A 22,903-nucleotide genomic window follows, 5' to 3' on the forward strand; every position below is an offset into this window, starting at 1 on the left:
CCCCTGGCTACGCCCCTGATCCAGAGGGCAAACACGTGCCCCAGCATGTTCGCGCTGAACGAGAGGAATCAGCGCGGAGCCGGGTGGGGGAGGCTCGAGCCGTCAGCGGCGGGAAAGCCCCCAGCAGGGTTCAAGGTCGCCGAGCTGCCGCCGCCTTCCCCGAACAGACGAGGAAATGACGTCCGCCTCAGAGCAAGAAGCCTCGCAGGAGCGACATAGGCGCGTCCTGCAACGACACGAGAGCGGAGACGGGTTTCCCGCAACACTTCACTATCGCGTCTCTGCTGCTTCCGCAACGCACGGAAACGCAAGGAACGGCAACCAACGAGGTTGCATTTCAAGGTTACGTAATATTAATTTAATTTAAAAAAAAATGTATTATGCTTCAAGACCATAGCACGGGCAGAATTGACATTCATAAGAAAATACACCACAATTTAAAAATAGAATAATAGCAATTCTTTTTTTTAACGTATTTAGAGCATAAACCAAGCCTAGCTACCACCGAAGTACAGTACTCGGATTCTATTGGTCGCACGGAGCAACGTAAACGTAAGAGCTCAGCATCGCCGAGCTAATCCGTACTTGTCCGTCTCCGTCTGCGTGCTGTCGTTAGAAACTCTGTTACGTGAGATCAGTCTCCGTTTCCGTGTCATTTCAGAACGGGCCTAACAAATAAGTCATATACGAAATGAAGGCTCGGTCTGAGATTTTTCCTTCATTTTCTCTTCATTTCTATTATTTAAGGGCTATTTCTGTAATTTAAACTCCAAACCTCCCTTGCATTATTTGTTCTGTCTCTATTATTTTTAACAGTTTTTCACTAGTGTAATATAATAGGCGTGAAAAGTCACGCAAATGTTCGTAAAACACTTGCACGATTTTTTTTCGCATATTATATTAGATGCGCTCAGTAAATAATATGTGTTAAAAATACTAGCGACAGAACACCAGATGCAAGGGAGGTATCGAGTTTAAATTTCAGAAATAGCTCTCAAGAATTATTTTTCAGTATTTCGTTTTTTTAAAATAGTGAAAATAGCTAAAAAGCGTTGTTTTCAGAATAACTTGCATGCACGAAACACCTGCTAAGATTCTTGAAAGCAATCAGGGGAAATGCTGTACACCTTTATCTTCATCTACCGATCTACCCGCCATGTAATGAATCCCGCAGTTGCCCTGAGCACGACGAGAAGACTGCGCGCCAGGCCGCAGCCTTGCGCCTAATGGCGTCGCCGTGCTAGAAGCACCTTTATCATCCCGTCCCACAAACACTCCCCCCGACCGGGCGCGCCCCTTCGTCATTACGTCTCAGGTCGTGACTGCTGCGAGTCACGGGAATGCGCTGTGTTTCCCACGGGACCGTTTGAGCAGTAAACCACCTACCTCTCTGTGCCGGCGTGAAGGGTGGAAGTTACACGCACCTACTAGAGCGTACATATGGCTCTCCTTAGAGTTCAGTGTTGTGAACCAGTTTCCCACATTTTCCATGCAACATAATATTTCAAGACAAATTGTTCTTTGTAAATAAAAACATAAATCTCCAAGGGAAATTACTATTTCTTGTATCGCATAGCTTTAAATTATGCTTTTAATCGTTAGTTTGTAAAAAGAAAGTTTAACCTAACGATCAATGGAAAGTAAGCTTTGTAATTAAGAGAAATGCTAATTTTTTTATATATTTTTTTGATGATTTAACCAATTTGGACTCCCTCACGCGATCAAATTTGTGTTATTAGATCATGAGAAATAATTATCGTCACGTTTCCGCACCATTTGTCATAAAATATTGTATATATTTTGTAAACTGAAAGCTGATTAGTCACAGCTTTTGTCGTTAGTGGGCTGGTGCTAAGTTATTCTGTTAAGAACGTTTGAGCAAGCTACGAACCGTCAAGGCATTCGGACAAGTGTTATACTAAGTCTTCAACCAAATGAATCAGAAAATCGCTGAGCTTACATAAGTGAACTTGAATTTTATATAAGAAGATACAATTTATTGAGTCATTTCAAGCAAATAAGAGTTATTTAAGTTATTCTACGAAGAAAATACCGAAGAGGATGACTGATTCCACATAATACACTGATTTCGGTTTCGGCGTCCGAAGATAATTTAAGCAGCTGGAAGCAAGAAGATATGAGAAGTAAAGATAATAAGGGTTAAACAAGAAATCAGTCGGGGAGCGCGATGTTACGAGATCTGGAAAAAAAAAAAAAAAAAAAGAGAATGCATGATATCTGAACTGTGAAAATAAAGGTTCAGGACAAAGAAAGAAGAAAGAAGACATTTAAGAAGAATTAAAGTACATGTATGATAAAAAAATATTCAAGCCAAACATATTATGCGCCACTATTTGCCACCCGAGGGAAAACAAGAAGATTAAAGAGAAATAATATTCAAGAATTACAGAATATGAGCTATAGATAGGAATTATTTGAATGATTCTTGCTACGGGTAAGATTGATTTAAATCATTTTTTTTTGGACTTCCGTCATTGCTAGTTTGCACTGTACGTCATAGAGAAAACACGAAAGAAAGATGAATACACAAACACACAGAGAAGTAGCCAGCTCCAGGCGCTGTCAAGTGTCAAGTGTAAAGAGAGCAGAGAGCATGCCGTGGAAGGAACAGCTGACGACGGGAGACAGCAAGCACAGGCTTGGAGGTCCGTGTGGCTCTAGCCCTGGTCCATGCTACGAGCCTCTCTCAACCCACGCCGTTACCTCTTTGCAATAGCGCCGTCTCACAGGAGCGTATGCAAAAAAAATATTTTTCGTGGTGAGGCGGGAGGATACTTTGAAATTACTTCCTTTGGTTAATTATTGGCATGATTAGGATTTTTATTTATTTTTATTTATTAGTATTTCAGTTCGGGAGTCCTTTTTTCGGGTCATTCTCCCTGTGTACGTACGAACCCTGGTGTCTCGCTTTCATTATTATTATTTTTTGTGCATATCACTTAACGTGGTTTCATGGCCAACAGGCGTTGATTAGCATTCATTGGAGAACATTGTAGCTTCATTAACTGGTTCTGTAGCTTTGCCAGATACTGGATATCCGAGGAGTAAATAGAATCTGGTATAACTTGTTAAGTAACTTTAAATTAATTATAAAGAGGGGAGGGGAGGGGTAGTTGGCATATGTACCTACTGATTTCTGATTATAACCTGCAATTAAAAAAATTTATAGGACATCAATAGGGTAAGACATCTTTCGCTGAAAAAAAAAATAATTGTGCAATATTGTATGTATGAACAAACTGTTTCTTATTTGCAATGGGCTGCCGTCTGCAAGAGAAGCCATTGCCTTAGCCGACCATGCCATCCAGGTCACGCTTCCTTCCGCGCTGAAGTACTGTGTGGTTGGTGTTCCACAGGTAGACATGTGCCTGAAAGAAACACAGGCGATGCTGCAGTGTTTTAGCTCTCAGCCAGTCCCGAATGCCCCCTAGCCTAGCATCAGTCTAGCCTTCACAGAGGCGGGCCCAGACTTCGCGTGGCCCTGGGCCATTCACTCTCGCGGGGCCCTAACACTTGGGAGAGTGGCTTCCACAAATTATCCTTCCCTTTTTCGTGGTTATAAAAGCCCCCCCCCCCCCCCCCTAGAAAAAGGTGTATCCCGTAAATTTTTGAAAAATAAATCTTTAAATCTTAAGTTTCCAAGCCAACCATAAACATAATTTTTAAACAATGGTTTCACTAATTTACACGTATTTCGAAAGTAAAAAAATTAATTTAAAAAGGGGGGGGGGTTGTCTGTAAAGTCGGTTTACGGACGATAATTTTACGTGATAACATCATAAGAAAACATTGATGAAAAATTGCATACTTTTTAATTTTAAAATATTATTTACAGTTTTTTTTCGAATTTAATTTAAATAATTTGTTTAAATATCATCACGAACACTTAGTTAAAAAGCCCGCCTTAACCTGTTTGATATTATAGAAGATTTTCTCGCAACGGTGGTTGGCCGGTTCTTGCACGCTCGGCTCAGGCGGAACGGGACAATGAGTCATGCTTTTTTTTTTGTGCGTGCAGCCGCCGTTCATCGATTTATAAGACGTTATCACGTCAAAACGATAAGTGTATCGTTATTAAAATCCGAATGATGTTGACGTAATGTAATTAATAGTTTTCTACAATTTAATTACGAACATTATACTCTTCCATCCCATCAAATGGATACGATCCCATCGACGCAGTAAAACAGATGGCGCGGGGCTTGCCTGGTCCTGAGTCTTCATAGCCAGATGGTCACATGTAAATGTTTCCGTGCGCCAGTACGAGTGGGAGGTCGGTAGTCCCGGCTCCCAGTAGGTCCCCGCTAGCGTGTCCCTGTGACGGTTCCCGCGCGGCCGCGTGCTACACTCCCGGCTCCCACCAGCGCCAGCCTGGGACACCGCCGATGTTATCTCCGGAGATTGCGAGGCCGCGGCACTAGTCGCCATTAGTCCCTGCGACAGGCCGCGACCAGCGACATGGAAGTCACGTCGTAATCCGGAAGCCACGGAACGGAATACTATGGAGGAATATCAAAACAGAATCTTGCTTGTAACGGATGTGGGTGTGGGAGATTTAAAAAACCATTTTATTTAACTATGTGTGTTTGTGCATAAAACTGGAAAATTTTTTTTTAATGAAAAGCTTCTGTTAACACGTTAGTTTTATTTCGCTATTAAAATATCATTAAAATTTATTGTAATCATCATTATATAAATTTTTTTTTGAAATGTTGTATTTTCAGCGAAACCATACTGGCTCATATTGTATTGCCATTATTCATTATACATTTTTTTTTCTTTAAATAAGCAAAATATATTCTGTGATGTTTCATTTTTTTTTTTTTTAATAAAATAGGTATCCTGGAATCCCTAAATATTTCCTGTACATACATATAATAACGCAGAAGACACAGAAACTGGCCGGTGCAGCACGGTAGACTGAGGAAGCACACGTGTAGCTACGTGTCGCTGCTCTGCAGATGGCCCGCGACAAGTCGCCGCCGCTCCTCTTGGCGAGACTCCCGCGTCACTGCCGGCGCTGCTCCGGCACAGAGCGACGTGACGTGACATTTCCGCTGTCGCTGCTGCGACCTACAGCCGCACGCGACACTGAGGGCGGTATTCCAAGACGTTTGAGTAAGGTAGCGAATATGCACTGCCTTGTTGGGCAACTGCCGTACCCTAACTCTCGGGTCATATTCCAAAACGTGTCCTAACTGAACCCCTGTAAGGTATCAGATCGGCAGCCGTTTTAATAAACGAGGACTTGTGCGAGGTTATAAACAGTTGTACTTCGTGGAATCCATCGTAATTTCAGCTTATTTTTTTAAAACTATGGAATTATAATGTGAAATAAAATATTTAATTTTGGTTGTACAAGAATAAACGATGCATTTTTGGCCGTATTTATGTTTGCTGTTTTTTAAGTTATTAGGGGGGGGGGAAATGTAATCGTAAAAGTTCCGTTAAAGTTTATTAAAAATGAATATATATATATATATATATATATATATATATATATATATATATATACTAGCTGCCCGACCCGGCTTCGCACGGCTATACTAATGGAAAAAAATTAAGCCACATCTCCCATTTACAGTAATGGTAAATAAAAAAAGTCAGTGAAAATTTATCACAATGCTGTATAATGTACCGGAGAGAAAATGAATAGTACCGATGGTTTCCCGACTCGTGCACGCAACGTACAACTGATGTACCCGTACTTCGCTACGGCAGTCTACAGGCAGATCACTCTTGCGCCGCTAATTATACATGCCCCTCCTTGTGGGTACGCCACTGCCGCGCGATGCCCGTTGCCATGGAGACGCAGAAGGTATGAACAATGCAAAATCCTGTTCTCATGCAGACAAAGTACCCACTGTTGCCTGGTTTTAACCACCCATGGGATCTAATTTTCGGAAAATGTCATCCTGCGTAACATAAGGAACATTACTGTGAAGTTTCAAGTTTGTAAAATATATATACTTGAAAAAAAGGGCAATTTTCGATATTTAAAGTACCCGCAAAATTTCAACGGTGATGACTGCACTAACAATGAAATAGTCGTTGCCATAGAGACGAATGAAGCATCAACAAAGCAACAGCCGTTGCCATGGTGATTTCCTACCAAAAACTGGAAATAAAAAAAAATTTAGGGGTGGACTACCCCTAACATTTAGGGGGATGAAAAATAGATGTTGGCCGATTCTCATAGATACCGGATAAGCACAAAAAATTTCATCAAAATCGGTCAAGCCGTTTCGGAGGAGTATGGCAACGAAAACTGTGACACGAGAATTTTATATATTAGATATATAAACAGTTATTGATCAAATCGGCAACAGATAGGACACAAAAAATCAGTGCCCTAAAAATAAGGGACTGGCCGTGTCCTATCGTGCACTTGGAATATGGTTAGGGTACAGGTATTGCATATTCAACACCTAAACCCTTATTTTTGTTTCTTGGAATACGGCCCTAAGTATCCCCCGTACTTGGTTCTCATCCAGCCAGCGTGTTGTCATTCGTTCTTTCTGAATTTGCTAGGGGTGCGTTAGAACACTTCAGGATCGTCTGTATTTCGTGAGTAGTTCGGTTGAGTATATTTTAGGTCAGCAATTTTGTGCGAAAGAAAACGCATCCCAAATGGCGTGACCAAATAGGCAATGACCTCTCTTGCAGATGGCCGCCATTTGCAAGAAAGGAACAGCTCGCTGGCGCGGGCATACCTAACCTAGCATTCAGAATTTTTCGCGAAAAAAATACGTGACCCTCTAAGACTGAGTATGAAAGTGACAAATCAAACTTAAATCAAAAGCTGATTTTAATTGATTTTTTTCGGGCCATTTTTTATAGCAGGAGGAAAATACGTTTCAAAATTAAGGCAAACTTCAGTTCAAATTAAAAAAGATTTTCATGGCATTTTCTACAACTTAAAAGAACATCTTAACGTTTTGTTATGAGTATTAGCTATTAGTAAGGACAAAATTGTATGGTGAATTGCGGTAAAACCGAAATAACACCTGAAAGCATGGAAAAACACCGCATAACACCCAAATACAAGTTAGTACACCATACAAAACCCAAAATGCAAGTTATATCATGGAATTAAGAACCCAAGTGCATAGATCAGAAAAAATTAGTATGATTTGTTTCATTATGCATCTCTTATTGAATCACTTTTAAACCACAAATGCTCGTTAATTTATTATTGATTGTTCTGAATGTATCTGTTTGAGAAAAAAATTACTTTATTGTAAAAATGCAGCATATGAGTTTTATCATTATTTCGGTGGAGTTAAGTATTAATTATTTTGGTGGAGTAAGTATTACAAAGTAACTTAAATAAAAACGAAAACCATAAAAACTGAAAATCTCTGTATTAAAAATGAAATTTGTACAAATAATAAAACTATAAAATCTTGTCTGTCGCTATTAGTTGTTTTCTTTTGTTAATAATTGTAGTAAATGCGCAGTATTATTCTGGGACCAGACGGGCAGGTTGAAAAGTTCCCGCTGAGCGCCAGCCCGCGCGCACCTAGGGCTTGTCGGCGGTGGAGGCCTGTGTCTCGGCGGCGCGCGGTGAAAGGAACCGTTGTTCGCAGCCGCCTGGCGGGTGACGTGTCGCCACGCCGCGGCCAGGGAGGCCGCACGAGCTGGGTCACCTCTCCCGAGGCACATATGCACACGGTCACCTCTCCCGAGGATGATATGCACACGGTCACCTCTCCCGAGGAACATATGCACACGGTCACCTCTCCCGAGGCACATATGCACACGGTCACCTCTCCCGAGGCACATATGCACACGGTCACCTCTCCCGAGGCACATATGCACACGGTCACCTCTCCCGAGGCACATATGCACACGGTCACCTCTCCCGAGGATGATATGCACACGGTCACCTCTCCCGAGGAACATATGCACACGGTCACCTCTCCCGAGGCACATATGCACACGGTCACCTCTCCCGAGGATGATATGCACACGGTCACCTCTCCCGAGGAACATATGCACACGGTCACCTCTCCCGAGGCACATATGCACACGGTCACCTCTCCCGAGGCACATATGCACACGGTCACCTCTCCCGAGGATGATATGCACACGGTCACCTCTCCCGAGGCACATATGCACACGGTCACCTCTCCCGAGGCACATATGCACACGGTCACCTCTCCCGAGGATGATATGCACACGGTCACCTCTCCCGAGGCACATATGCACACGGTCACCTCTCCCGAGGCACATATGCACACGGTCACCTCTCCCGAGGCACATATGCACACGGTCACCTCTCCCGAGGCACATATGCACACGGTCACCTCTCCCGAGGCACATATGCACACGGTCACCTCTCCCGAGGCACATATGCACACGGTCACCTCTCCCGAGGATGATATGCACACGGTCACCTCTCCCGAGGCACATATGCACACGGTCACCTCTCCCGAGGCACATATGCACACGGTCACCTCTCCCGAGGCACATATGCACACGGTCACCTCTCCCGAGCCACATATGCACACGGTCACCTCTCCCGAGGCACATATGCACACGGTCACCTCTCCCGAGGCACATATGCACACGGTCACCTCTCCCGAGGCACATATGCACACGGTCACCTCTCCCGAGGCACATATGCACACGGTCACCTCTCCCGAGGCACATATGCACACGGTCACCTCTCCCGAGGCACATATGCACACGGTCACCTCTCCCGAGGCACATATGCACACGGTCACCTCTCCCGAGGCACATATGCACACGGTCACCTCTCCCGAGGCACATATGCACACGGTCACCTCTCCCGAGGAACATATGCACACGGTCACCTCTCCCGAGCCACATATGCACACGGTCACCTCTCCCGAGGCACATATGCACACGGTCACCTCTCCCGAGGCACATATGCACACGGTCACCTCTCCCGAGGCACATATGCACACGGTCACCTCTCCCGAGGAACATATGCACACGGTCACCTCTCCCGAGGCACATATGCACACGGTCACCTCTCCCGAGGAACATATGCACACGGTCACCTCTCCCGAGGCACATATGCACACGGTCACCTCTCCCGAGGCACATATGCACACGGTCACCTCTCCCGAGGCACATATGCACACGGTCACCTCTCCCGAGGCACATATGAACACGCCGGGATTCACGTAGTTAACACTCGTGATATGCCTAGAGTCTCGCTTCAACACACCTTGTTGATTTTCCAAGTTATACCTTTTTAGGGCCGTTAGGAAAAAATATTATGAGTGAATTTTTTACGATGCGCGTGCAGCATGCAACAAAAAATTGACAAGATAAAAAAAAAAGCTTTAAATAATTAAAAATATATATCTATGTGCTTTTAAATCATATACTTTAGTGATTTTTATTGAATAATGGTCCACATAATAAAACATTTATTGTGAATATTAGTGATAGAAATTGGGTTTATAAACTTTTTCAAGCGTATTTATACAAGTGAGATTATGTTCCCTTATGTATAATTTATCTGTATTATATATTATTACATTATTATTTATTAAAATATTTAATTAATAAATTAGAATAAACATTTAGCGTATGTATTGATTTTCATTATTAATTAAAATTTATCTCTATCATTTTACTAAATTATAAAATATATAGTACATGCTTGTATTAATATTGAATACTGAGTATTTATAGTATTTAAAATTTGATTGATATTACATATACTTTACCAACCGTATTTATAATCACCCCAGTCCTTTTAACTATTTTAGGCTAAGATGTGGTAGGTATTTCACCGCGTGACGTCCGTATAGTGACTTGCCAATTCGTTGATCACTCGATGCTACCCCAATTTGTAAAAACTAACTATTGTTTACTAAACTAACCTTCATTTTTAATACGTACAAAATAAAATGAACTGCTTTCGGTGATCTCATTCAACATTAAATAAATATTCGGAATTGTGTTTAGAGGGGGGGGGGGGTTTGGTTAGACCGAGAGTTTTTCGCATGGGTTTTAAACAATCAACAAACCATCTCTGGATAGGGTGCTTGTATGTCTTATCATTCCCGTATTTCGGCCTATTTCTTGCAATCAGCAGAATATATATATATATATATATATATATATATATATACACACACACACACAAAAGTTTTCTAATTAAACATAGTTTTACGTTTACGTTTATCAACCCCGCTTTGCAAGCGCAGGTGTGTACCGCGACAGTGAGGGGTTGCTTAGTTTCAGCAAGAAGGTGGAGAGGGGGAGATGGGGTCGGGATCTACGCCCGTGCTGTTAGCAAAGACGTGTAACGGTGCAAGTTAGCAAGCTGCCGTGTGCCAGTGTCGGCGGTAGCCTTGCGGACCGCGGAGAGAATGTGCGGAGCGCGTGGCCTCGAGAGACAGACAGTCTCTGCGGCGCAGCGGACAGTCATTACGAGACAGCTGGCGCGCGGGGCTTAGCGCCGCCGTAGCCCCTTCCCCGCGGTCCCTGGCCTGGCCTTTGTTAGTGCCAACATGATAAATAGAGTCCCGGGAAATTTCGCGGATTCCCCTGGCCTCAGGATAGAATTCAAAGTCACAGGTGTGCTCGACCCATGTTTACTTTCCCCATTGGTTGATTTCTTAGCGAGAACATTTTTATCCTTGTTATTTGGCACTACCTGATTCGCTTACTTCTCTCCCAGCTGGGCATCATTGGCTCACGGTCGTAGAGGGGCGTGTCCGGATAACTGCGGTCCAATCATGAACACAGTGCGACAGTGTGGAGGTTTGCATTCTAGCTTGCGACTAAATGAATCCGCGAAATTTCCGTGGCTCTAATCATCCATATACACATTGGGGGAAAAAAATATTTATTTATAGATTTTAAAAGGCTAAAAACACATTTATAACAAACTTAAATATTATTAGAAGAAAAGTACAAATGCATAAGCTGTATGGTCGCAACGGTCTCGTTGTCAGCCCACTGCGTGCTCGTCTGTGCTGTCGAAATGTTCTGACTTAATTCCACGAAATTTTCCGTGTTGTCTAAGCTTGTAACATAGGGCATCCGACTAATGTTGGCTTGCTTTTCGTGTGTTCTGTGTTGTTCATTGCTGAAATAAAATTTTCCTATGACAACCAGCGTAAATCAGCAGTGGCATATTTTCAAAAGTCTACGATGAATCAGTCTTCCACGTTGCAAGAATCGTTCAAACAACGCAACACTTGTAGGTATAGTTCGTTCACACCAGCAGATAGATACAATCAAGAGCGTACGTAGAATTTCATTTCGGTTTCGGGAGGGTGAAGAGAGGGGCACAGAACCACGTCTCCGCTGTTTGCTTTCAAATACAGTACTTTCCATTTGTTGGTGGGAATAATAGGTTTCCCTGCGTACGTCCCTGTTCGCGGTCGGACAAAGCTCAGCTGTCAGTCCGCGCGCTCTCAGGGTCTGCCACTTCTGTCCGCCGTGTCAGACGCATACACGGCACTTGATAGGTCCACGCGACACACGACGTCAGGCGCTGATGGCACAGCTGCGCGGAGCCTGGCGAACCTGAAGGTCAGACAGGCCAGTCAGGATCATCTGCATCTGACGTCATGAGTAGGGACCGGAAAAATTCGCGGATTCAATGACCTCTAGCATGAACTCCATAGCTCTACGTACGCTCATTCAAATGTCACCCACTCATTGGCTGCTGTCTTGTGAGACGTCCCAACGTATAGGTCTGTGATTCGATGCTGCTTTAGTTGAGTTTTTCTCATTGGCCCAGAGTCATCCAGGTGAGTTGTGAGCCAATAGCAGAGGCAGCAATGAGGTATAACTATTTGAATTCTAGCCTATCGTGAAATGAATCCGCGAATTTCTACGGTCTCTATTCATGAGCAATCTTCGCCGATAAGAAACACGGTGCCTTAAATAATAATCGCAAAAGTGTTAAGGCATGAATGGCCCAAATGTATAGAACAAAATTTCAAGAAATTGATCGAAATTCCATTAACATGCATTTCATTTAATCTCTGTTTCGTAGCTATGAATCTCGCTTGAGAAGCTAAGCAAGCCCTCTATAAGTGATAAAGTGAACCAGATGCATCGTGGCGGCCGGCCGCATCAGACAGACGCGACTGCTAGAATGTCTCTCGTCGGACGGCTGCCAGGGGCTCGCCCGTGCAACTGCAGCGACGGAGTTACCCAACCTGCGGTCGTGGCGCGGCTTACGTCACGTGGCACGTCCGCCTGCCAGCGCCGGCTGCGCTAGTTCCACTTCCCCCCGCGGGGAGCGCGCGTGGTGCCCGTGGGACAAGACGCGCGACTCGTACGGGAAGCCTTCTTTTCACAGACGAGAGAGCCAAACCTCCGATCGTGCATCTTCGGGTTGTTTTTTTTTGGTTCATTGTAACTCATGATAACTAATGGTCAATTAGGTTAGGTTAGCTACATTATAAAAACTTTACAACATTGTGGACGGGGTGATTTGGTTAGGATAGCTACATTAAAGATACTGTGAAATCATGTAAAGAAAAAAGCGAGCATGAACTTCGGGGAACTTCGGGTGTGGTTCTCTCGTCTGTGAAAAGAAGGCTTCCCGACTCGTACAGTGGAACCTGGCGACACGTGGCGCTATCTGTTGGGTGGGCCCGTAACTATTTAAAAAAAAAAAAATCTAGGTCTCGGTCTCGGCAATTAGAGTGTCCATGTCATGAGTTCATGATTGTATTGTGTAAATTAATTTCCTTCTTTTAACGGTTCTTTCAGGGGAGAAGATTGATTTAGAACAATTGTAGGGACGATCGCCATTGCTGGCTTACGATGTATGCCATAGAAATTTAGGGAGTCGCCACGTCTGCATGAATACATGGTATCTGCGTGAAACCGTTTTTTCCACCTTCAGCTAATTCTTGCGCCATGTTGGTTAGACGCCAAAACATTGGCTGAAGTGTAGCGTGGACACATGTTTAAATGACGTTTTTAACGACGTAGATTCTAATGCATAGGTACTTACTAACCGTAGTCAGACGTTATCAAGCACCATTCCCGCAGTGTTTTAGGCGGGACCGTATCGCGATGGCGAGGTTAAGAAGTGACTTCAGCTACGTCACAGCATGCCGTCACCTGACTTTTCCTAATACCATGGAAAAAGTCTAGGGTGAACAACGATAAATACGCAAAAAAACAGAGAACAAACCAAATGCAGCTTAATGCCAACACAGCATAGACAACACTGGAATTAAGTGGAGAAGATATTGCAGTACAGACGAACACAATGGGGTGCCGACGAGAAAACAACAGTAAATACAGACGAAAAAGAATATACGCAGAATTAACTGCGCACATATGTAATAAACACGATGCAACAAAGTAAAGTCAAATTATTGAACAGTCGATTATATTTTATATAGTTTTTAAAAAAAAATTACATTTGTATGAAACGCCAATTAAAATATAAAAATGCGCCAATTTTAGTTTTAAAAAAACTCGGTATTATCTCGAAAAACATTTTTTCATGTATGCAGACATAACCACAGGCATGAGTTGTAGAATGTGTTTACTGTGGTATTGGCAAGTGCGTGACCATGAGTTGTAGAATGTGCTTGCAGTGGTGTCGGCAAGTGCGTGGCCATGGCTTGTAGAATGTGTGCTTGCTGTGGTGTCGGCAAGTGCGTGGCCATGGCTTGTAGAATGTGTGCTTGCTGTGGTATCGGCAAGTGCGTGGCCATGAGTTGTAGAATGTGTGCTTGCTGTGGTGTCGGCAAGTGCGTGGCCATGGCTTGTAGAATGTGTGCTTGCTGTGGTGTCGGCAAGTGCGTGGCCATGGCTTGTAGAATGTGTGCTTGCTGTGGTATCGGCAAGTGCGTGGCCATGAGTTGTAGAATGTGCTTGCAGTGGTGTCGGCAAGTGCGTGGCCATGGCTTGTAGAATGTGTGCTTGCTGTGGTGTCGGCAAGTGCGTGGCCATGGCTTGTAGAATGTGTGCTTGCTGTGGTATCGGCAAGTGCGTGGCCATGAGTTGTGGAATGTGCTTGCTGTGGTGTCGGCAAGTGCGTGGCCATGGCTTGTAGAATGTGTGCTTGTTGTGGTACTGGCAAGTGCGTGGCCATGAGTTGTAGAATGTTTGTGTTGTGGTGTCGGCAAGTGCGTGGCCACGAGTTGTAGAATGTGTGTGTTGTGGTATCGGCAAGTGCGTGGCCATGAGTTGTAGAATGTGCTTGTTGTGGTATCGGCAAGTGCGGGCCATGAGTTGTAGAATGTGTGTGTTGTGGTGTCGGCAAGTGCGAGCGCGGGGAGTGACCGCCGGGGGTGGTCGACTGTTGCAGGCCACGAGAAGTGCGTGTTCCACCACGACCTGGAGCTGGACCACCGGCCGCCCACGCGAGAGGCGCTGTTGCCCGACATGTCGCGCTCCTACCGCCTGCTGCTGTCCTCGCTGGGCGAGAACCCGGACCGCCAGGGCCTGCTCAAGACCCCGGAGCGAGCCGCCAAGGCCATGCTCTTCTTCACCAAGGGCTACGACCAGAGCCTGGAAGGTGGGTCGCCTCCACTCCCCGCGCGCTCCTCCTCTTCACTCTCAGGTTCTTTACTTCTCTGGTCGAGGCCAGGGCCGGTGCAAGGTCAATTGGCGCCCTAGGCGAAAAACCTTAATGCCCCCCCTCCCCCCCCCCGAAGGAACACCCCAAAAAAAATTGTCCTTGCCTCAAAATACATCACGTAAGCCTAATATTTTGTCAACAAAAAAATGTAAGCAGGCTTTATTTTTTTTTTATTTTTTACTTATTACAAATCATAAACAGGTCACCGTGGACTTTAAATAATTACTTATATCAATATAAACATTCCAAACTGTTACAAAAATCCATTTTCATCTAGTTTCAATAATCGTTAAACATATGATATGAGCTGTTGTGTGTCGTGCTGCGTCGCCCCCAGCTACTTGGCGCCCTAGGCGGTTGCATGGTTCGCCTGTACGGACGCGCCGGCCCTGGTTGAGGCCAACAGTCCTCCGTATTGAGCAGCACAGCAGTATCGTTGTTTCAACTGTACCATATCTCTAAATGCACCCGCTAATTTCTCCGGTTTCTCTCATTCCCTTACTTTCCTGCACGCCTGTAGTGCGCGTCTCAAAGTACCGGTGGCACTCATTTCCCCCAGCTGTCACTGCGAGACCAGCAAATTTGACAGATTATTTTGGTCTCAAGGTAGACTGCAAACATTTGTAAATTTTTTTTCCTCATTGCCTTGATGGTTGGTTCGCTATAGATAGGGACTGGAAAAATTCGCTAATTCAGTGACCTACAGAATAGACTCCAAGATCCTCTATGCACTCGACAAATTACATCTGCTCATTGGCTACTGACTCGTGACAACTATTAACTAGAATGCTTTTGATTCGATACTTCTTTCGTTGAGGATTATTCATTGGCTCTGATTCCTTCAGACAACCTGTGGTCCAATCACTGAAGCAGCAAAATGTTAAACACATTTGAATTCTAGCAATTCAACCGCGAATATTTCCGGTCTCTAACTATAGACCACTCCCTTATACGACTGTGCGCCATGGCGGTAGAAACCGTACCACATCGACCCTCTCGAAATAAATCAGCCAATGAGGGTAGAGTATAAATAAGACTGTGAATTTTATCCTGACACTAAAATAAAACCGCGAAATTTCCAGGCCTGTAGCTATCGCACAAGGAAGGACGCAGTTGCAGAATAATACATTAAATGAGCCAGAAATTGGCTTTGGGATGTTCACAAAATAGCTAGTATTTATGTACCCCAATATTAAACTTGAGAACTTTCTTAGAACTATTGAAGGGACAAAAGTTTAACAAATGAATTCAAGCAATTAAGAAAACGTAAATATACCTTCCCAAAATTTAAATTAATATGTGCCTTGGGAGTGGCTCTAGTCCTTTACCCACCTCATAATTTTTTGTAAAAAATTATGTAGTATGTGAATTTAAATAATTCTTTTAAACACGAATTAAAGTTGTCTGCAATTCATGGATATAGTCTGGAGCACAAAACTAATCTTATTTTCCAAGTTAATAAACACTGTCTGAAAGCAAGCAAGGCGATGCGAGAATCTGATCCTGTTGGTGTGTACGTATCGGCAGGCAGTCCCCCGCCTTGCCGAGACCTTGTTCGCAGACAACGCAGTGATTGGACTCCAACCCTTCCATGCAGCCTCCCCCTAAAGGAGCTCAGATATTTCGCTCCGCCCACCCACTAGCTGCAGCGCGTGGCCGGTAGCCCGGCGCGCTATAATAAGGCCCCTTAAGGGGGTGCCTCCCATTTCAGGTCTAGATTTTATATTTACAGTAATTACAGATAAACTTGTAGACTTTTTCAATTGTTTAACTTTCACCAATTGAAAAATACATACAGCGCATACTTTTTGCATAATTAGCTGCAAAAGTTACATTTTTAACGTTTTTTTTTGGTTGTACAAATAAGGAGAATTAAATTTATTTCAGAACTGAAACTTTTTATGTTTAACTGCAATGCCACTGGCTACTTCGAGAAATGGTTTGAATATCTTTCAGAAAATATTTATTAATGTTACCTGGCATTTCAAAATTCTCAAATTTGTTACGATTTTGACAGCCAAGAAACATGAAATGATATTTTGTGATAGAAATGCAAACCATATCACGAAGTAGCCAGTGGCATTTCAGTTAAACCTAACAAGTATCAGTTCTGCAATTAAATTAAATTCTCCTTATTTGTACAGCCCAAAAAACGTTAAAAATGTAACTTTGGCAGCTAATTATGCAAAAAGTATGACCTGTATTGTATTTTTTCATTTCGTGAAAGTTAAACAACTGGAAAAGTCTAAAAGATGATCAGTGATGAATATAAATATAAAATCATCACCTGAAACGGGAGTGACGCAGTCCTGAGAAGAGCGAGACGCCGTCACCTGTTGCGGCGGTGCCGGCCGCGCCTCCGCGGTCGCCATGGCAACCGCGCGACACGCGCGCCCGCCGTATCGATCCCAGCCGCGGCGGGCGGCGGAACCAACTCCCCCTCCCCCTGAACCACAGGCTCATCCCTAGCAGCGCTCGGGCGGGAAATACGCCCGCGTACAAGTGGCTGGTTGGCTGAGAGCTCCCCGTGATGAACAGCGAGGGTGACGATGAGTGCACGGAAGAATGGATCAGAGATTAAGGCTCGGGCTTAACACGTTGTTTTTTGCCATTACTTTTATTTATAGGCTATTTCTAATACTTTTAACACCGTGTCTCCCTTACATTTGTTGTTCTACCAGAACAGTTTCCAACAGATATTCACTTCGTGTATTATCATGGGTGTAAAAAATGCGCGCAAGTCTTCGTAACTGTTGTCATTTGAGGGATTTGGTTTTGTACCCATGATACTACACTAAGTGAATACCTGTTGGAAGGAAGGTATCGAGTTGAAAATTTGGAACAAGTCTTTAAATAAAAGTAATAACGAAGAAATTAAAAGAAAAAAGAGCTTGGTGTGTGAGACAGAGCCTGTTCTTGTCGACGTCGAAGCCACAACCAAGGGGTGAGCAGTGGAAATAGAGAGGGAGCAGCGACGGGGGGGAGAGGAGAACCAGCTTTCGGCAACGTCCGCCACGTTTTCAACTGGCGAAAAAAAAAATTCCAAATTTACAAATCTGTTTAAAGGTGGTTGCCTGGTCGGACGCACGAGCTCAGAGCGCCGGGGCGCTAAGGTAGACACTGGCCCGCGCATCTCACGCCTCACAGCCTCTAGGCGCCGCGCCGGGCACAGAACTGGCGTCTTCACGTCGGTAGCGCGCCTCTATGGGACTAGTAGCGCTGACCCTAGAATAGGTTGGAATTTTTTGTTGTCGAGAATAATGAGCTTGGGAAATGTTCGTTGAAACGTTTTATTAAATTCTAATTACTGGTTAGTAAATTTAATTATTTTTATTGTCAGTTTGTGAAAAACAAACACTTGGGGATCTAAAGAAAGGTTGCTAGCATGGATGTTGAGTGTAGAAGAGTGATGCAACACGTAGTTGGGGCGACAAGGAATCAGAGCGGGGACCGTGAGTCAGCGCGCGGGAGTAGTTACTCATGACGTCAGAATGACCAGCTCGAGTTCGAAGGTCCACCTACGAGTCCTCGCCAGGGTGTCCACAGATAGTACTTTCCCACTAGATCTAGTACTTTTATAAATTTTTTTTAGTGGTCTAGTACATTTACGCTCAGATCTAGTACTTTTTTTCTTTAATATAATAACATTACAGTAACTCCAATATGTTTTGTTATTAAGCGTAATTATTTTTTAAAACTATGGAATGTATGTGTGTGTGGTGTGATATTTAAGTTCGAGCATTGCAATGTCATAATAACTTCCTAAATTGTTAAAACCATAACTAATTATAATTTAGTACTTTTTTTTTTAAATCTAGTACTTTTTTCTCGTCTAAGTTGGTAGGAAATATTTTTTCCTTGTGGACACCCTGGGTGTGGCGTGGCCTGCTCGTGAGAGGCGCGGCCCTGTCGCCGGCGTCTACTCGGTCTACTCGGTCTACTCGGTCTACTCGGCCGATAAGCCTCTCGCCGACTTCTCCTGCCGGTAGTCGAGGGCGACAGCCGCCGGCCGGGGCGAAGGGCGCCTCGTGGGCCCGGACAGCGGCGAAGGGCGCGGCCCTGGGAGCCCAAGGTCACCGGCGACCTTGAACCGCGCCGGGCTGTCCCCCCACTGGCGGCCTACTTTCACTGCGCGAGCAGCCCGCCATTCGCGGGGGCACACGGTCTGTAGTCCGGCATGTTCGCGACCACCGACATGCCGGTTTTTTTTAACGATCTTGCCGGATCGTCGAACACCAGTATAGTTTTAACCGCAATACTAAAGAAAAAAAATCAACGTAGAGTACAAAAGTACTAAAGTCGTAAAATACAGATGACCGTTGGCCTTCAAAAATATCATTACTGAACTGTACCTATGAAATGTGAACTGTAAACCGCTGGAAAACAGGAAACACTGTACTGAAATCTAAAACGGACGGTGACAGCAGACTCTGAGTGAACTTAAAACGCCGTGTAATGTAGGTTTAAAGACTTTTCGTCGTACTAGTTAGTCACGGTGTCGTTATCAATGCCCGCTCAAATGTTTTTCTCATGAGTCCTCGTTCTAGATAGTGGGTTCTAGTACTTATTCATAATATGGATCAGAGAGCTGAAATTGCAATGACGCAAAGGCTTGGCGACGGCAAACGTTCCGTCAGACAGTTGGCTGATTCATTGTTGGTGAAGCCCTTTCCAAACGTCTCCTGTTTTTGAACGCGCAGAATTGAACTCAACATAGTTTATTCCTAAGGCCCTATGGAATGTGAGGCTGGTGTCTTCCCATTGCGTAGCCTCTCTCCGTAGCTCGGACCACGTTCATATACATTTTGATTGGAGCTCTTTATTTTTTTACATTCGTTTCATACTACCAGTTTCTTTCCCAATTATGCTGGGAGCGACAGTAAAGGTGACGTCAGATCATGAATAATGGACGAAGCTGGATGTGAGGAAACAAGGCTTATAAAACTCAAGGTCGTTTTAGGGGCAGCGCGACGTTAAGTCGTAAGAATATGATCGTCCAGTGCAAGTGAGCTCTCCAAAATTGTAGCACTACGTCATATTACAGCAGAAAAGATGAACTTGTGCTGCAGAATTAAACCTTGCACTACCTGCATTCATAGCAACTTTGTCTTCAGAAAGCTAGACTAAACAATAAGTCCGAACCGCATAACTTGGAACAGGCGCGCAGCTGTCTGAGTTGAAGAGCTGTAGTTACCAGCGCTTAAGCCGTGGTCTGCAGGTAGTCAGAACTCTCACGATAGCAAGCAGCTACCCTGTATAACAGACGAGAAACAGCCGGTCAGAATATTATAATATACCAGTTAACGAATCTAGTTATACTATTTTGTAATACTTTTGGTAATGTTTTATTCATAACTGAGGATACCAGTTTTTTTTATGAATTGTATAATCGGAGTTGTTGAACATTTCTGTTCAATATTTATGAAAAATATTTAAGAAAGAATTGATGTAATCTTCCTTCAAACTTTCTTTTCGTTTTCCCCCTCTCGTTTGCCGTTGTTGAAATTATCGCAAGAAAAAAATAAACGAAATTTTTTAAAATATAACTTTACGGGAAAAGGAATACTTTTAAAATGTGGGAGTAAAATTAAGAGACAGGCTGATGGTTGGGTTATGCTGAATTTTTTAAAAATAGTTTCTAGGACAAATTTGAAGCTAGTTTTCTTAACATTCCGAAAGCCTCTGGAGGTGGTTTCCTCGTGACAAGTGCCTCGAGCGACGCAGGTAGTCGCAGCCGGGAACCACACACAACTTAAAAACACACAACTTAGAACAGTCATAATTGAGATATCTTGAAAAATTCCACATAACTTAGAACTGTCATAAGTTAGAACGACCATAACTCAGAAACACGTAACTTAGAAACACACAACACAGAATCACACAAATTAGAAACGTCGTAACGCAGAAAGTCATAACTTAGAACTACCACAACTTAGAACCGTTATAACTTAGAAACACGTAACTTAAAAACACGAAACGTCGAACCACATAACTTAGAACTATCATAACTTAGAAACACACAACTTATAACAGGCATAACTCAGAAGATTCTAGCGTGTGTGTTTCTAAGTTGTGTGCTTCTAAGTTGTGACAGCACCCCGTCGCAGCCAAGTCCTCGCATTCGGCGCGGCGCAGCGGCGATGGTGCACGCACGACAACCTGAGACAAACATTTGTTTACGCCATTTGTTTCAATAGGTACGAACAAGTACACTCGTGACGTTAGACGATATGCTTTTGAAAATGTGAAACATAGAACGTAGTTTTTAAAAGGTCTCAAAATATTCGGGTTAAACCGCTTGTTACAATAGCAAAACATGACTGACAAAAATATTTTGCTATAATATCTTAGATTGTTAAAATTAAAAGAATCTTATAGTGGCCTGCAATTATTTATTTGGGTGAAGAGGTTTTATTTGTTCCAATTATAACTCTAAAGTAAAATATTTGTATGTTGCCGTTTAATTTAACAGTTTTTAATACGGAATTTTAATTGTAAGGCTACATTTATTTACAAGCTGGTGTCACTTTTATGAGTTTCGACACAAAATAAATTTAAATCTATTAATTTCTTTTCTCATTGTACGTGGGCCACTTTCAGATCTTCTAAATATTCCTAGGTTCCAAATACCAGCTGTGTTTTTTTAATTTCGACAGACCTATATTCTAGGTGAATGGTAGGATAATTGTCCAACCTTATACCGTATCTTGTGCTGCTCCAGTTACGAAACGAAACTTCAATTATTCGTGCTAACGGAGCGTGATTATCTCGCTGTAGCAATGCGCAATAACCTTCTTACTTCAGATAACATCAGAGGGCAACTCGTGTTTTCACTCCTCGGTTTGCCGTCACGGGTAATTGAAAGTTTACATTTCAAATTATTTCAGCCTCGCGTGACAAGCATATCGATACGGGTAATTAGGCTCATGATAATCTTTCTCTTGGACACGTGTGACGTATTCACAGAACAAAACAATTGCCTTCATGAAAACATGAAACAATTCGCATATTGGCCTCGTATCATCTACATATTATCAAAAATATATATCGAAACAACCTACAGTGCATAATAATTTTGTTTGCATTATTTTACAGAGTTATTTTCTCTAATGCTGTGTTCGTGTAAGCGGTCTGCCGATGCCCCTGCGTGCGCGACAACACGCACAGCTTACTTGCGTGAAGAGCGGCATAAAAGTCCAGGCGGCACGCTTTAAGCCGGTAGTATCCTAAATAATTTTGCTTCTAATAGTTTGTGTTATTGCACATGAGTTTAAATAAATTCAAAATATAACCATAATTAATTCTTTACAAAAAATATCTTAAGCAAGTTCTTACTGTATGGTTTACATGAATTTAAAGGCAATTTTATTTTGTCTGTCATAGTATGTACTGAAAGCGTGAAATCATGTGGTATCAGTTTTGGCTTAACCTTTTTTTGTAGCCTTAATCTTAGAACTCTTTTTTATTTATAATTCATAAATTAAAAATATAAATGCTTTCTCAAAACCCTGAAAATTAGGTTTTAATAGTTTTGGAATACATATCCTTATTTATTTCATGAATGATATACTAAAATTAGTTTTATGACGGCAAGATACTAACTGTTAATCCAAAACTGTATTATACATAATTTCATGCTTTAATTACCTACATGATAAGACTGGTATAAAACTATGTATTTATGTTCATAAAAAAAACATTCAACGAGACCTTGGTTAGTAGGAAAACGCCTTTTCAAAATAATAAAATGTGGTTTTACTATGAATTTTTTTAAAACTTTTGTAAAAACACAAACTATTAGAAGCCAAACTAATTGAGGATTCTATCTCCTTAATGTCTGCTATGAGTGCTGCCACGGACTGAACCCCCAACCTTCCACCCGTCAATATGTTGCAAACTACAATATTGCAATAATACACGATGTTTTTCTTCTGTCTGCAAGTACGGGCGCTTGGAAAGGTTTTGAACTCTTATTGGTGTAAGGCAATATGTGTACTCCAAAGGCTGTACAATCTCTTTTCATGCTCTGCATTTATTTTATATAAATACATAGGCCTATTAGGATAGGAGGTCTCGTGTTTGTCATAACAATACAGTTTTACTGGAACACTGTTTAGTATCATCGCTGGGTTCGGCTGCTTGTCGCGGTTTTATCTTTATTTGCTGTCATTGTAGCAAATGTCTCGTCGTTGGCAGCTTACTATGTTCGCCTATGCTGTGGTATTTTTCTGACTTATTCCTTGTACGGAATTCTCTGCTCTGTCTGTTCGACATCGACTGATTTTTCCTATGTTTCTGCGTGTTTTCTTATAGAAATTTTTTGTCCGT

The 22,903-nt window shown here is 43.0% G+C and overlaps 1 protein-coding gene across 2 annotated transcripts in view; it reads left to right on the top strand.

The window, feature by feature from the left end:
- Window positions 1-22,903, top strand: part of LOC134542248 (GTP cyclohydrolase 1) — an 89,258-nt gene that overhangs the window by 35,002 nt on the left and 31,353 nt on the right. For both annotated transcript variants that reach the window (XM_063386350.1, XM_063386349.1), the window contains exon 2: window positions 14,300-14,509. In XM_063386350.1, the coding sequence (XP_063242420.1) occupies window positions 14,300-14,509 (210 nt within the window). The remainder of the gene's footprint in view (window positions 1-14,299; window positions 14,510-22,903) is intronic.

This window comes from Bacillus rossius (genome assembly GCF_032445375.1).
Source record: "Bacillus rossius redtenbacheri isolate Brsri chromosome 4 unlocalized genomic scaffold, Brsri_v3 Brsri_v3_scf4_2, whole genome shotgun sequence".
In the NCBI taxonomy this organism is placed as follows: Eukaryota; Metazoa; Arthropoda; class Insecta; order Phasmatodea; family Bacillidae; genus Bacillus; species Bacillus rossius.